This window comes from Balaenoptera borealis (genome assembly GCF_965194805.1).
Source record: "Balaenoptera borealis genome assembly, chromosome: 8".
NCBI classification, from domain to species: domain Eukaryota; kingdom Metazoa; phylum Chordata; class Mammalia; order Artiodactyla; family Balaenopteridae; genus Balaenoptera; species Balaenoptera borealis.
In genome coordinates this window covers 87,460,195-87,475,006 of record NC_138865.1, presented here as the reverse complement: position 1 = coordinate 87,475,006, position 14,812 = coordinate 87,460,195, and the positions used below count along the sequence as shown (strand labels likewise).

Here is a 14,812-nt window from a genome sequence, read left to right as displayed (position 1 = left end):
GCTCCCATGCACCCTCCCCCAGGAAGACATTCTAGCAAGCAGAGACTTCACTGACTGAGCTCACTCCGCCCTGCTCTGTACTCTCTCTCCCAGGGACCCTGAGCTTTATCTATTTCTGTATGAGTGTCCCTCACATCCAGTTCTCACCTCTCTAGAGCAGTGCTTCTCAACCCAGGGAATTACCCCTCTGGGGATATCTAGGCATGTCTGACAGTCTGTTTGCCACAACTGGGAGGTGCTCCTGGTAGCTAATGGGTAGAGGCCCGGAAAGCTGCTAAACATCCAGTGCTGCACAGGAGAGCCTCCACATCAAAGAATTATCTGGGTCAAAATGTCAATAGTGCTGAGGCTGAGAAACGCTGCTCTGGAGTATGAGCTCCCTCAGAGTGGTGCCAGCTCTCACTTAGCTCTTTCCCTAGCAGCTTACAGCCCAGGGCCACAGTGGGGCTCAATAAATGCTTGTTGAATGAACAAATGAATAAAAGGCTAGCACTTCACCACAAGTGTGAAACTCAGTGGAACCTGTCCCCATACCCCAGCCTGCTGGGGCTCAAAATTGCTATCCCCCCTTTTCTCCACTCACTCACTCCTACCTCCACCCACACCCAGGAGGCCTCCTGAGGCCTGAAGAGTGGAGACGACGGGCCACGGCAGCACTTACCAGGATCCGCTGACTCCTCTTTCTGGGGTTTGTGGAGTCATTGCTCTTGTACAAGGTAAAGCGCATGTTGCCTGGATTCTGTAGCTTCCCGTTGGAGAACTGGACTGTAAGATTGCAGCCCAAGAATGAGATGAGAGCACAAGAGTATGGTGGGGAGGAAATGGACTGTCAACGGGAGGGAGTGACTGGAGGAATGGGTATGGCAAGGAACCCAGGTCCTGACCCAAAGGGGGACTGAAGGAGGTCCTGGTCCAGGTGGCAAGAGGGGCTGGGGAGGGGCTCTGACAGGAGGGAATAACTAGGGGAATGGGGCTGACTGAGGACACCTCGGCCAAATCTAGAAAGACAGAGGGAATTCCTGGCCAGTAGAGAGAAGGAAATAGAGCAGGTGTGAGACCTGGTGGGTGAGGAGATGACGGGCTCCTGGGTACATACGGCCCTGGAGAGGGGGTAACTGGGATTTCCTCATCCAGGTGGGAGGTGGTACCAGAAAGATGGTGCGATGACAGAGGAGCCCTGGCCGAGCGCCAAGTAGTGGGGGAGACTATAAGGGATCTTGGCCCAGCTGAGAACGGGCACCCGACGGATGTGGGAAGTGGAGCGCTGTAGCGGTACCGAGGCGGAAGGGGAGGAAGTTACGGGGAACTCTGCTCCAGCTTCGCAGTCTTTACCCAGTAGAGCTCTCTGGCTCTCGTCGGGCTCTCCACAGTACAGCCACCTGGCACTCGGCAACACCTCCGCCGCCATCTCGCCTCTCCAGACGCCAAGCCCAGTACCTAAAACAGCCGGGGCCAGTAACGCGTTTAAGCACACGCGGAGGCAATGCTCCGGGCCGGAAGAGGCGTGGCCTCGCCGAGCACCGCCCTGCACGCATAGAGACTCCGCCCCCAGCAGGCACCGCCCCTCTCTTTCCCTGAGCTCGGAGGAGCGCCATCCCCGCCCACTCTTCGCCCCGCCCCTCCGCGCGGAGAGGCGTGGTCTCCATCCTCACGCTGTCCCGCTCCCTCCTCCGCCGGCCTCTCCAAGGCGCAGCACCTGATTGGCCCAGCGCTCGGCCTGCGCATTTCAGGCTGGGTACCTCTAGGGTGAGCAGTGCATACAAGTCTTGCCTAAACGTCGTACGGGGTTTCTTCCTCAGCACTGTCTAGGTAGGGTATGGTCTATCTCAACTACGGTGTAAATATGTCTTACTAAGATCTGAAAGTCCGACTTCAAATTTAGAATTCTCTGATAGGCAATTCTTGAGCTCCAGCTAAATGTGGCGACTTGCGGAGAACAGCAGTTCTCCAGGACCTCATTCCACACACCTGGACATCAGTCCTTAGGCCCCAAAACTTGGTCCACAATCCTGTAAACAGGGCCATGATCAGTTCTCGGGTCTAGACGTGCATACTGTGGCTCAATCAACCCTCCGAGGATGGACCAGGGGGAGAGGCCCAGCAGGCTCAAGGATTCTGGGGTGAACTAGAAGGGAAACCTAATCTGATGGGCATGTCCCTTCATCCCTGTGGATTAACCCTCCCTCCTACATGGGGAGTTATTAGAACAAAAGGAGGGTCAAAGCAGGGCCTGCAGGGCCTTTGAGCATGGACCCAAGCCAGGGCCCCTTTTGCCCAGTCAAAGGCAAATACTGTTGAAGGGAAAGAACCATGTTGACTAATCTCTGTTCTCCAAATTGCCTTCTTTCGAGACTCATCCTCTCCCCCGACACATACCTCCAACACGATCCGAATAACCTTAACACCTGAGCTCCCCTTTGCCTGAGCACATCACTCTTTTCTAATTACTCAATCTCAAACTTACAAAAACATTGCAAGTACAGTGCAAAGAACTTTTTTTGCCCTGAACTTTTTTGAATGAGTTACCAACCTGATGCCCCATCACCCCTGAAGATCATGTATAGTATTTCCTACAGACAGGAACATCCCTAAATAGCTACAATACAGCCATCAAAATCAGGAAATTAACATTGCTGCATTACTACCATATAATCATCATGCCCCATTTAAGTTCACCGACTGTCCCAGTAATGTTTTTGTAGCAAAAGATCTTGTCCAGAATCACATGTTGCATTTAGCTGTCATAGCTCTGTAGTCTTCTTCAACCCAGAACAGTTCTTCACTGACTTTGAATTTTAAATTTTAAAGTTTATAGGCCAGTTATTTTGTAGAATGTCCCTCAATCTGGGTTTATCTAATGTTTTCAAGTGATTAGTCTCAGTTTATGCATCTTTGGCAGGAATATTACAAATATGACGCTGTTCTCATTGTATCATGTCAGGTGGTAGACAATTTCGATTTGTCCCATTACTGGCTATAGTAACTTTGATCACTTTATTAAAGTGGTATTAACCAGGCTTCTCCACTGTAAAGTTTATTCTTTTCCCTTTGTAATTAATAAGCATTTTGTGGGCAGGTACATATAGACTTAGAAAGTATCCTGTTCATCACACTTCCTACTTATTTATTTATTTATATCAGTATGGACTTGTGGATTCCTATTTTACTCAATAGAATAGAATCTGCTACTATCATCATTTAGTTTTAAGTTCAAATTTTCCCAGATTGGGCCAGTGGGAACCCCATAAGCTGGTTTCTGTGTTCTTTTAACATTTTCATATCGTTTTTTTGAACATCTTTGCTTTCTGGCACAAGATATTTCAGTTGACCCTGTACTTTCCCTGCCTCAGCCCTGAAATCACCCATTTCTCCAAGTTCTGGTTTCTTTTGGTAGGGAATGGTAATTTAGAGACCAAGATCTATGTGTTTAGTATGGTCTGCTTTTGGTATGTCACTCCTCCCAGGCCTGAATTAACCAAATTAGGGAATATATGTAGACACAATTTTACAACTAAAAGTGATTTATTTCTAAATCTATATATATTGGAAACCATAAGTTCAACTCTAATTCCAGTCCATCACCACAAAGTTCATTCTGGTTTTCTTTCCCCCCATATTTATAACTTCTTTCTCTGACAGTGGGAAACCTGGTTCCAATTAGCTTTAATATATTTACTTATTTGATCAGTTCCCCTGTAAGTTACACATCTCCCATCACCATCACCCGACATGAAGGCTCTTCTTATCCCATTCAGGCTCCCACCTTGAACCAAGCCCAAGCCCCTACATGGATGCTGTATTAGTTAGGGTTCTCCAGAGAAACAATGAGAGAGAGAGAGAGAGAGATACAGAGAGAGACACACAGAGAGAGACTGATTGATTATTATGAGGAATTGGCTCACAGGATTATGGAGGCCGAAAGTTTCTACAGTCTGCCATCTGTAAACTGGCAGGAAAGCTGGTGGTGTAGTCTGAAGGCCTGAGAACCAGGGATGCTGACAGTGTAACTCCAAGACCTGAGGGCCAGAGAAGATAAGATGAGATGTCCCAGCTCACAGATGAGGAAAGAAAAACATGGGCAAATTCCTTTTCCCTCTACCTTTTGTTCTATTAAGGCCCTCTACAGATTGGATGATGCCCACCCACTTTGGGGAGGACAATCTACTTTACTGAATCCACTGATTAAAATCCTAACCTTAGGGCTTCCCTGGTGGCACAGTGGTTGAGAATCTGCCTGCCAATGCAGGGGACATGGGTTCGAGCCCTGGTCTGGGAAGATCCCACATGCCGCAGAGCAACTGGGCCCGTGAGCCACAACTACTGAGCCTGCGCGTCTGGAGCCTATGCTCCGCAACAAGAGAGGCCGCGATAGTGAGAGGCCCGCGCACCGCGATGAAGAGTGGCCCCCGCTTGCCACAACTAGAGAAAGCCCTCGCACAGACACGAAGACCCAACACAGCCAAAAATAAATAAATTTATTAAAAAAAAAAATCCTAACCTTATCTGGAAACACCCTCACGGACACACCCAGAAATAATATTTAATCTGGGCACCCTGAAGCCCATCAAGTTGACACATAAAATTAACCATCCCAGATGCCCTCCTTAGTCTGATCAGGCTCTGACAACCCTCACAAGGTTGCCCCCTGCCCAGATGCCCGTCTCACCTAGCTTAGGCTCAGACACTGTATCAGGCCACCCTTTCCACATGGATAAACTTCTCATCCTGCTTGGACTCCAGTACTCTTGCTCTAGGCCACTGCAGGCTCCCCTTCCCCTCTGAGTGGAAGACTACCCACCAAATGGCTTTCAGATTGAATTGCTCAGGAAGGGAAAAGGAAGAAGGAAAAAAAAAATCTTAATTGTCTAACTATTTGCCTGTCTCCCCCATTGGAGAGAGACTCATTTGGGGTTAAACAATAAACAGATTTGTTTGTTTTGTTCACTGCCATATCCTCAGCTCCTGGAGCAGTGCCTGGCACATAGTAGACCCTCAATAAATGTTGAATGAATGAGTGACAAGGCAAGGAATGAGTCTGAATCATCACAAATCCTAGGAGCCTAGTATAGGGACTGGAGCTCAAAGACACTAAAGTTGCTTAAATTTAACTAGCATTGAGCTTACAAATAGCAGATTCTCTGTAAACGTTGGTTGGTTGAATGAAAACATGAACAGTTAAATCAAAGTTAACAAGTGACAGGGGACTTCCTTGGTGGTCCAGTGGGTAAGACTCTGCACTCTCAGTGCAGGGGGCCCAGGTTCGATCCCTGGTGGCTGAACTAGTCCTGCATGCATGCTGCAACTAAGACCCAGCGCAGCCTAAAAAAATAATTTAAAAAAATATTTTTTAAAAAAGCTAACGAGTGACAAAGAAGACAGAAGTGGATACAAAGAGTCAATTATAGTTCTTGAGAGAAGAGTCCTGGCCCCTCCTGATATAGGGACATATTATATGTCCCTTGCTACTCAAAGTGTATGATCTTTGGGCCAAGAGCATCAACATCACCTGGGAACTCGTTAGCACTGCAGAATCTCCTGCCCTATCAAATCTTCTGAATCAGAATCTGCACTTTAACAAGATCCCTAGATAACTAATGCACCCTTCAAGTTTGTGGAGCACTGTTGTACAAGAACATTTCCCTTTTAAGGCACATCTTTACCAGTCAAAGTCTGTGAAAGCCCTCAGAATTTGCTGCTTTACAGCTGAGTGGAAGAGTGAAGACTATGACACATGGTTTGAGAGCAAAGGCTCCCAGAATTACCACAGGCAAGAACTCAAAGTGACAGACACTCTGTCAGGAGAAGGAAAGTATTAATGGCAAGGTGATTGGGAAGGGGACTGTAGTATACCCCTATATTGTTTAACTACTTAACAATGATTCTAAATACACAGACACCATATACATATACATACATGCATACGTAACTGGGATGGGGCAAGATGGAGGGAGCCCTACTCAGGCAGTGACCAAAATGCCAAAAGCTATAGTGATCTCTTCTAAATTAGAGTCAGGGGTAATCACAGGCAGGATTTACCACAAAATGTTTGTTTATAAATTTAGTTTGGAAATTTGGAGACTTCTGGAATTCTCTCTTAGCATTATTTTTCAGAGGAGGAAAACGATTTTTTGAAAGTAAGGAATTGGAGGGTTCAGGTGGGGGTCAGGCAGAGTCCGCCTTTCCTGGGGTAATATCTCCATCTGCTGGCGTCTCCGGATATCACTAGCAAAGACATGAAGGCAGGTCAGGTCATTTGCTGTTAACTCACATAGAGCTCTCAAAACTGTATCTTCTGCCTCTCTGCCTCTCTTTTTTATTCCTTTGTCTCTTTTTCTGTGTTTGTCTCCCTCTCCTGTTCTTCCTTCTCTTCCCCTTCCTCTTCCTTTATATTCCTGATGCAGACTCTGCTTGCATACCTATAGACATGGATGACTTATTCCTTACAAAGCAGACTTTTCACCTTGGACAGATTTTTCCTTACACAAAGCTGAATCTGCCTTTTGTAGCTTCCCCTGTAGTTCCAGTTCTGCTCTCTACGACCACACAGAGCATGACCAACTCCTCCGCCCTGAATCCTTCAAAAGTCTGAATACTCTGATCACGCTTTCCACTTATCTGCCCCTCTCCTTCTCAGCAACTCCTCCCAGCCCCTTGGCTATTTCCCACACCAAAGTTTCTAGGTCTCTCCTCATCCTGGTTACTACTGCTGGACACACACAATATCTCTGTATCCTTCTCACACTGTGGGACCCCACACAGATCAATACATTAGCTCTGGACTGGGTAACACAGAACAGAAAGGATCCATCACCTCCCTTGTGCTACTTGCCATGCCTCTCCTGATGAAACCAATAAGTGCTTTTATTCTAAACATCTATACTGTTTGGTTAACTTATTTAGGGTTAACAATAAACAAAAATTCTTGACTTCGCTTCTGCTAAGTCACATCATCCCTGGAATTTTTTAAAAACAAAGATCCAGACCTTAAATGAAGGCCTGTTAAATTTAATTGTGTTAGATTCAGCCTGTTCAGATATTTTAATTTTCCCCAATAACATTTATGAATTTTAAAAAATTATCAAACCAATACATATTTAATGTCCAATATTGAGGAAAACACAGAAAAATAAAAAGAATGCAATTATACTGACCCATGATCCCTTCCCCACCTGAAGGCAAACATTGTTAACATGGTTTTATTATTTTCTACATTTTCTCTGAGCATATGTATATTTATATAACTGGTATAATATTGTATTCAATTTTGTATCCTCCTTTTAGAAATTTAACATTATCTTGTAAGCATTTTCTCAAATCTCACATGATAGTACATTGAATGTTGTCACAGAGTTTATGTATCCAATCCTCTAGTAGAACACTTAAGCTGTTCCCAATTTTTTCACTGTTATGTGGAACATTTCAGTGAATTTTTAAAGCATAAAACTGCTTTCTTGGATGGATTCCTTTGGATAGAGTCCTAAGACTTGCATTAATGAATCAAAGAGCATGAACATTTAAAAAAAGATTCTTAACACACCCTGCCAAATTTTTCTCCAGAATATTTTCAGATCTTTTAAAAATCCTGATTCTAACGCTATCCAAGGCACTTTGGAAGATACAAGAATGAAAATACACTATCCTTGCCCTCAGGAATTAACTTCCTAGGAGGAACACAAAAATGGAAAAAAGCACGCTCGAGGGTAGATACTGTTAAGTCTCTACAACTTCTCTTTTCAGTTCGGTCAGATTTATTGCCTTTATTTGTTTTGAACCTTTGTCATTAGGATGGTGGTCATTCAGGCTTGCCATCTCTTCTTGATGGATTAACACTTTTATCATTAGAATTCCCCTCTATCTCTTATAATAGACCTTGTCCTGAAGTCCACTTTAGCTGATATTAGTAATACTTCACTGTATGAATATAACCACATTTTACTTATCCACTCATCCATTGATAGACATGTGGGCCGCTCTCATGTTTTAGATATTATGAACAATGCTGCTATGAACATGGGTGTACAAATATCTCTTTGAGACGCTGCTTTCAAGGATTTTTGGTATATATCCAGATGTGGACTTGCTGGATCATATGGTAATTCCATTTTTAATTTTTTGAGGAACCACCTTACTTTTTTCCATAGCAGCTGTACAATGTTAAATTACTACCAACAGTGCACAAGGATTCCAATTTCTCCACATTCTTGCCAACGCTTGTTATTTTTAATTTTTTTGATAGTAGCCATCCTAATGGGTATGAGGTGGTGTTTCGTAGTTTTGATTTGCATTTCCCTAATGATCAGAGATGTTGAGCATCTTTTCATGTGCTTATTGGCCATTTGTATATCTTCTTTGGAGGGATATACATTCAACTCCTTTGCCCATTTTTGAGTTATGTCTTTTGGTTTTTTTGGTTGTTAAGTTTTACTTCTCTATATATTTTGGATATTAATCCTTTATCAGATATATGATTTGCAAATATTTTCTCCCATTCTATGGGCTGCCTTTTTATTCAGTTGATTTTGTCTTTTGATGCACAATATTTTAAAATTTTCATGAAGGTCCAGTTTGACTATTTTTTCTTTTGCTATCTCTGCCTTTGGTGACATAGCCAAGAAATTATTGCCAAATCCAATGTCATGAAGCTTTTATCCTATGTTTTCTTCTAAGAGTTTTATAGTTTGGGGTCTCACATTCAGGTCTTTGATCCATTTTGAGTTAATTTTTGTATGTGGTGTTAAGCAACGGTCCAATTTCATTATTTTACTTGTGGATATTCAGTTTTCCCAGCACCACTTGTTGAATAGACTGAACTTTCCCCATTAAATGGTCTTGGCATCCTTTTCAAAAATCATTTGACCATATGTATATGCAACGGTTTATTTCTGGGCTCCCTGTTTCATTCCATTAGTCTATACATTAGTCTTTATGATAGTACCACAGTTTTGATTACTGTGGCTTTCTAGTAAGTTTTTTTTTTAAATTATTTATTGATTGATTGATTGATTTGGCTGTGTTGGGTTTTCGCTTCCGTGCGAGGGCTTTCTCCAGTTGCGGCAAGCGGGGGCCACTCTTCATTGCGGTGCGCGGGCCTCTCACTATCGTGGCCTCTCTTGTGGAGCACAGGCTCCAGACGCGCAGGCTCAGTAGTTGTGGCTCACAGGCACGGGCCCAGTCGCTCCGCGGCATGTGGGATCCTCCCAGACCAGGGCTCGAACCCGTGTCCCCTGCATTAGCAGGCAGACTCTCAACCACTGCACCACCAGGGAAGCCCCTCTAGTAAGTTTTGAAATCAGGAAATGTGAGTCCTCCATCTTTGTTCTTCTTTTTCAAGATAGTTTCGTCTATTTGGGATCCCTTGAGACTTCATATAAATTTTAGTACGGGTTTTTCTATTTTGGCAAAACATCATTAGAGTTTTTATAGAGATTGCATTGAATCTATAGATTGCTTTGGGTAGCACTGACATCCTAATAATATTAAATCTTCCAATCTATGAATATGGAATGTGTTTCCATTAATTCTTCTTTCAGTAACATTTTGTAATTTTCTTTGTACCAGTCTTTTACTTTTGGTTAATTCCTAAGTATTTTATTCTTTTAGATGCTACTGTAAATGTCATTTTCATAATTTCCTTTTGAGATTGTTCATTGTTAGTGTATAGAAATACAACTAATTTTTGTGTGTTGACTTTATATCTTGGTACTTTGCTGAATTAATTTATTAGCTCTAACAGTTGTGTGTGTGTGTGTGTGTGTGTGTGTGTGTGTGTGTGTGTGTGTGTGTATGTAATCTTTAGGATTCTCTACACATAAGAATATATCATGTGCAGAGATAATATTACCTCTTCCTTTCCAAGTTGGATGCCTGTTGTTTCTTTTTCTGCCTAATTGCTCTATCTAGACATTCTAGCATTATGTTGAATAGAAGTTGTGAAAGTAGGCATCTGTGTCTTGTTCCTGATTCTTAGAGGAAAGGCTTCAAGTCTTTCACCAATGTGTATGTTTGCTGTGGGTTATCATATATGGTTTTTATTATGCTTAAGTAGTTTCCTTCTATTCCTAGTTTGTTGAGTGTTTTTAAAAGGGTGTTGAATTCTGTTGAATGCTTTGTGTGCATCATTTGAGATGATCATGTGATGTATTACACTGATCAATTTTCACATATTGAACTATCCTTGCATTCCAGGAGTAAATCCGACTTGGCCATGGTGTATAACCCTTTTGATATGCTGCTAAATTTAGTTTGATAATATTTTATTGTGAATTTTTGCATTAATGTTCATAAGGGATATGGATCTGTAGTTTTCTTGTAGTGTCATTGTCTGGCTTTCATATCAGGGTAATACTGGCTTCATAGGATAAGTTAGGGAGTGTTCCCTCCTCTGCAATCTTTTGGAAAAGTTTGAGACGGATTAATATTCATTCTTTAAGTGTTTGGTAGAATTCACCAGTGAAAACATCAGGTCCAGGGCTTTTATCATCAGGAGATTTTTTGATTACAGATTCAATCTCCTTACTAGTTACAACTCTATTTTTTATAACTAGTCAAAGTCAGACTTTCTATTTCTTTGTGATTTGGTCTTGATTGGTTTTGTGTTTCTAGGGATTTGTCCATTTCATCTAGGTTATCCAATTTGTTGACATATAATTGTCCAGAATACTCTCTTATAATTATTTTTATTTCTACAGAATTGGTAATAATATCCTCATTTTCATTTCTGATTTTAATAATTTGCATCTTCTCTCCTTTTTTCTTAGTCCATCTAGCTGATGGTTTGTCAATTTTGTTGATCTTTTCAAAGAACCACTTTTCGGTTTCATTAAGTATCTCTATTGTTTTTCTTTTTAAATTTATTTATTTATGTATTTATTTGTTTTTGGCCTCGTTGGGTCTTTGTTGCTGCACGCAGGTTCTCTCTAGTTGCAGTGAGTGGGGGCTACTCTTCGTTGCAGTGCGCGGGCTTCTCATTGCAGTGGCTTCTCTTGTTGCAGAGCACGGGCTCTAGGGCGCAGGCTTCAGTAGTTGTGGCACACAAGCTCAGTAGCTGTGGCTCGTGGGCTCTAGAGCACAGGCTCAGTAGTTGTGGCACATGGGCTCTGTTGCTCCACGGCATGTGGGATCTTCCCGGACCAGGGCTCGAACCCGTGTCCCCTGCATTGGCAGGCGAATTCTTAACCACTGCGCCACCAGGGAAGCCCTCTATTGTTTTTCTAGTCTCTATTTTACTTATATTTGCTCTAACCTTTACTATTTTTTTCCTTCTGCATCTTTGAGTCTAGTTTATTCTTTTTTTTTCCAGTTTTTAAATTGTAAAATTAGTTTGATTTGAGATCTTTCTTGGTTTTTAATGTAAAAATTTATAGCTATAAATTTCACCCTTAGCACTGTTTTGCTGTGTCCCTTAAGTTTTGGTCTGCTGTGTTTTCATTTCCAATAATCTCTAAGTATTTTCTGATTTCCTTTGTAACTTCTAATCTGAGCCATTGGTCATATAAGAGTCTGTTGTTTAATTTCCACAAATTTGTGAATTTTCCAGTTTTACTTCTCTTACTGATTTCTAACTTTGTACGATATCTTTGTAAATCTATTGAGAAAATACTTTGTGTTATATCTTTTAAAATCTATTGAGATTTAATTTGTGGCCTAACATGTGGTCTATCCTTGAAAATGTCCCAGGTGCACTTAAGAAGAATGTGTACGCTGTTTTTGTTGGGTAGAGTGTTTTGTATACATCTATTAGCTCTAGTTGGTTAATTGTGTTAAGTCCTCTATTTCCTTACTTAGCTCTGTCTGGTTGTTCTATCCATTATTGAGAATGGGATAATGAAATCTCCAACTATTATTGTAGAACTCTCTATCTCTCTCTTCAATTCCGTTAGTTCTTGCTTCAAAATCCCTGTAAGTCACCTCAGGTGGTGGTGATTGGGGGAGTTTGCAACAATGGTGGGTGAGGTACAATAACAATGGCTGCCTACCTCTTCATCTGCACCTCTATGATCAAAAGCAGCAATCAGCGAGCCCCAATATTTGGAGGATGGGGTCCTTTTTGCCCACCTTGGGTCCCACAAGCTGGTGCAAGGTTCTTCAGGAACCTGTGCACAGCTGCCTGCCACGTGACTGAGAGGTAGGGGATGGGTAGCTCTTACTGAGCTAAGAGCTGACTTGACCCAAATCAACTGCAATTTACCATCCAAGCCTTCCCCTGGAAGTTACAAGCCTTCAGTAGACTCCAGAGTTCTGAAATAGTTACATCAAACAGATTCTGCCAGTGAAATTATTGTCTGGGTGGGAAGACAGACTCTTGGTGCTTCCTACTCTCCCATCTTCCCAAAATTCCTCCCCCACCCCGTCTTTTTTTTTTTAACATAATAAAACATTATGAAATATATTTGTAATGGTGAGGGCTATGGCTGCCTCGCTAATTTTTCCCAGATTTTTCCTGGCTAGTCTTGCAATATTATCCTCTTTTATGAATTTAGAATCAGTGTCTAGTTTCCAAAAGTATCTTTTTTTGTTGTTGTTGTTGCTTTGATTTTGTATTAGCTATAGAGTGATCTTTATTTGTCATTTCCCCTCAAATTAGGGAAAGATTATGCTTAAAAGAAGTGAGATGGTTCTATTCATTCTGGTTTTTGACTACTAGGTTTGTATGTTAGTTTCTATTTTTTTTTTTTTACCATCTTTATTGGAGTATAATTGCTTTACAATGGTGTGTTAGTTTCTGCTTTATAACAAAGTGAATCAGCTATACATATACATATATCCCCATATCTCCTCCCTCTTGCGTTTCCCTCCCACCCTCCCTATCCCACCCCTCTAGGTGGTCACAAAGTACTGAGCTGATCTCCCTGTGCTATGCGGCTGCTTCCCATTAGCTATTTTACATTTAGTAGTATATATAAGTCCATGCCACTCTCTCACTTCATCCCAGCTTACCCTTCCCCCTCCCTGTGTCCTCAAGTCCATTCTCTACGTCTGTGTCTTTATTCCTGTCCTGTCCCTAGGCTCTTCAGAACTTTTTTTTTTTTTTTTTAGATTCCATATATATGTGTTAGCATACGGTATTTGTTTTTCTCTTTCTGACTTACTTCACTCTGTATGACAGACTCTAGGTCCATCCACCTCACTACAAATAACTCAATTTCGTTTCTTTTTATGGCTGAGTAATATTCCATTGTATATATGTACCACATCTTCTTTATCCATTCATCTGTCTATGGACACTTAGGTTGCTTCCATGTCCTGGCTATTGTAAACAGAGCTTCAATGAACATTGTGACACATGACTCTTTTTGAATTATGGTTTTCTCAGGGTATATGCCCAGTAGTGGGATTGCTGGGTCATATGGTTGTTCTATTTTTAGTTTTTTAAGGAACCTCCATACTGTTCTCCATAGTGGCTGTATCAATTTACATTCCCACCAACAGTGCAAGCCAAAAGTACCTTAGTGATACTGTTATTGGGAAATTTATAGCTTAATTTAGGAATAATTTTGTCAATGAGTTGAAAACTCAACCTAAAAATCCTGGTTTTCATATATACTACAAAAATAGTAAAGGTCATTATAAAAATTAAATTAATACAGAGTATGTAAAGGCTAAAAATTAAGAAGACCCTCTTAAAATATTTCCTTATCATCACCCCCTCCCAACTTCCCTTCACTGAGGCAATTTTTACAAACAGTTTGATAGTATCCTTTCATACTTAGCCATACATTTACAAGCTTTTATGTGTACATCCACACGCAGGGTTTTACTGGTTTTGTTTTGAATGTATATGGGATCATTAGTAATAAAGGAGCCATAATACATGCACAGTGTATATCAATGTATTGTAATCCTCTATGGATGCACGTTCACATTGTTTCTTTTTTTCTTCCACTAATAAAGCTTGATCAAAGTCTCGTGCATACTTTTCCACATTTGTTTAAGTAGAATTTCTAGAAAGGAATTGCCAGCGAGAAGGTAATGAACGCATAATTTAAAAATTTGAAGATACCAAGTTATCTTCAGAGAACAACAGTGATACTCCCAACAACGATATAGGATGGGACTTTTTTCACACACTCTACTAAGTACTGAACGTACAAATCTTTTTAATTTTTGCCACTCTGTATATATGAGATAACATCTAGCTCACAGTATGTCTATAAGGGTCACATATGTTAAAGGACCTCTCACGTTGCCTGGCTTACTGTCAGCATTCCTTCTTTTTTTTTTTAAGCAGCCCAATCTGAGAGTAAAATACGTGCAAGGGCTATAAAATGTCAGGGAATCTTAATGCACACAATTCACCATCAGACTTCGTTGAGACCTTAAAGAAAAAAACCCCAACCCCAATATTGCAAGGACAACACTTCCAACGTGTATGGTCTGAAGGGATGGATCAGCTCTAATGATAACTGGGTGTTGAGCTCTGAAGAAGTGGGGTGTTCCCTTTTAAAAATAGTCTTCCCCCACCCCCCCACCCAAAAAAAGAACCGAACTGCGTTCCCCTGCCTGCCTTTGTCTCCGGAGCCACGCCGAGCTCCCGACAGCTCCCGCCGCGGAAGGCCCCTTACGGACTTCCTTGTCTCCTCTTCACCTGGGGAAGGAGGGCTTCTTTCTGCCGTCGGAGGCGCAGGGGCCGGTGTACCTCAGGGTTCGGGCTCTCCGTCCGAGCGTGCACCTGGGAGCCCGGGAGCCGCACGGACCTTGCTCTTTTCTGACACTGTCCCACCGAAGTCCGCGACTCTTCCACGTTTCCAATTCTGTTCATTGGAAGACTGGTTCTGGAGACTGCACGCTTATTAGACCTGCGGCACGGAATGCG

At 42.1% G+C, this 14,812-nt stretch overlaps 1 protein-coding gene across 1 annotated transcript in view; it reads right to left on the bottom strand.

Annotated features, from left to right (window-relative positions):
- Positions 1 to 14,600, bottom strand: part of POLR1E (RNA polymerase I subunit E) — a 33,926-nt gene extending 19,326 nt beyond the window's left edge. Inside the window, exons 1-3 of the mRNA XM_082404108.1 lie at positions 14,504 to 14,600; positions 1,333 to 1,437; positions 662 to 765 (exon numbers count right to left, since the gene is read on the bottom strand). Coding sequence (XP_082260234.1) covers positions 662 to 765; positions 1,333 to 1,408 — 180 coding nt within the window. The 5' untranslated portion in view covers positions 1,409 to 1,437; positions 14,504 to 14,600. The remainder of the gene's footprint in view (positions 1 to 661; positions 766 to 1,332; positions 1,438 to 14,503) is intronic.
- Positions 14,601 to 14,812: the final 212 nt, after the last annotated feature.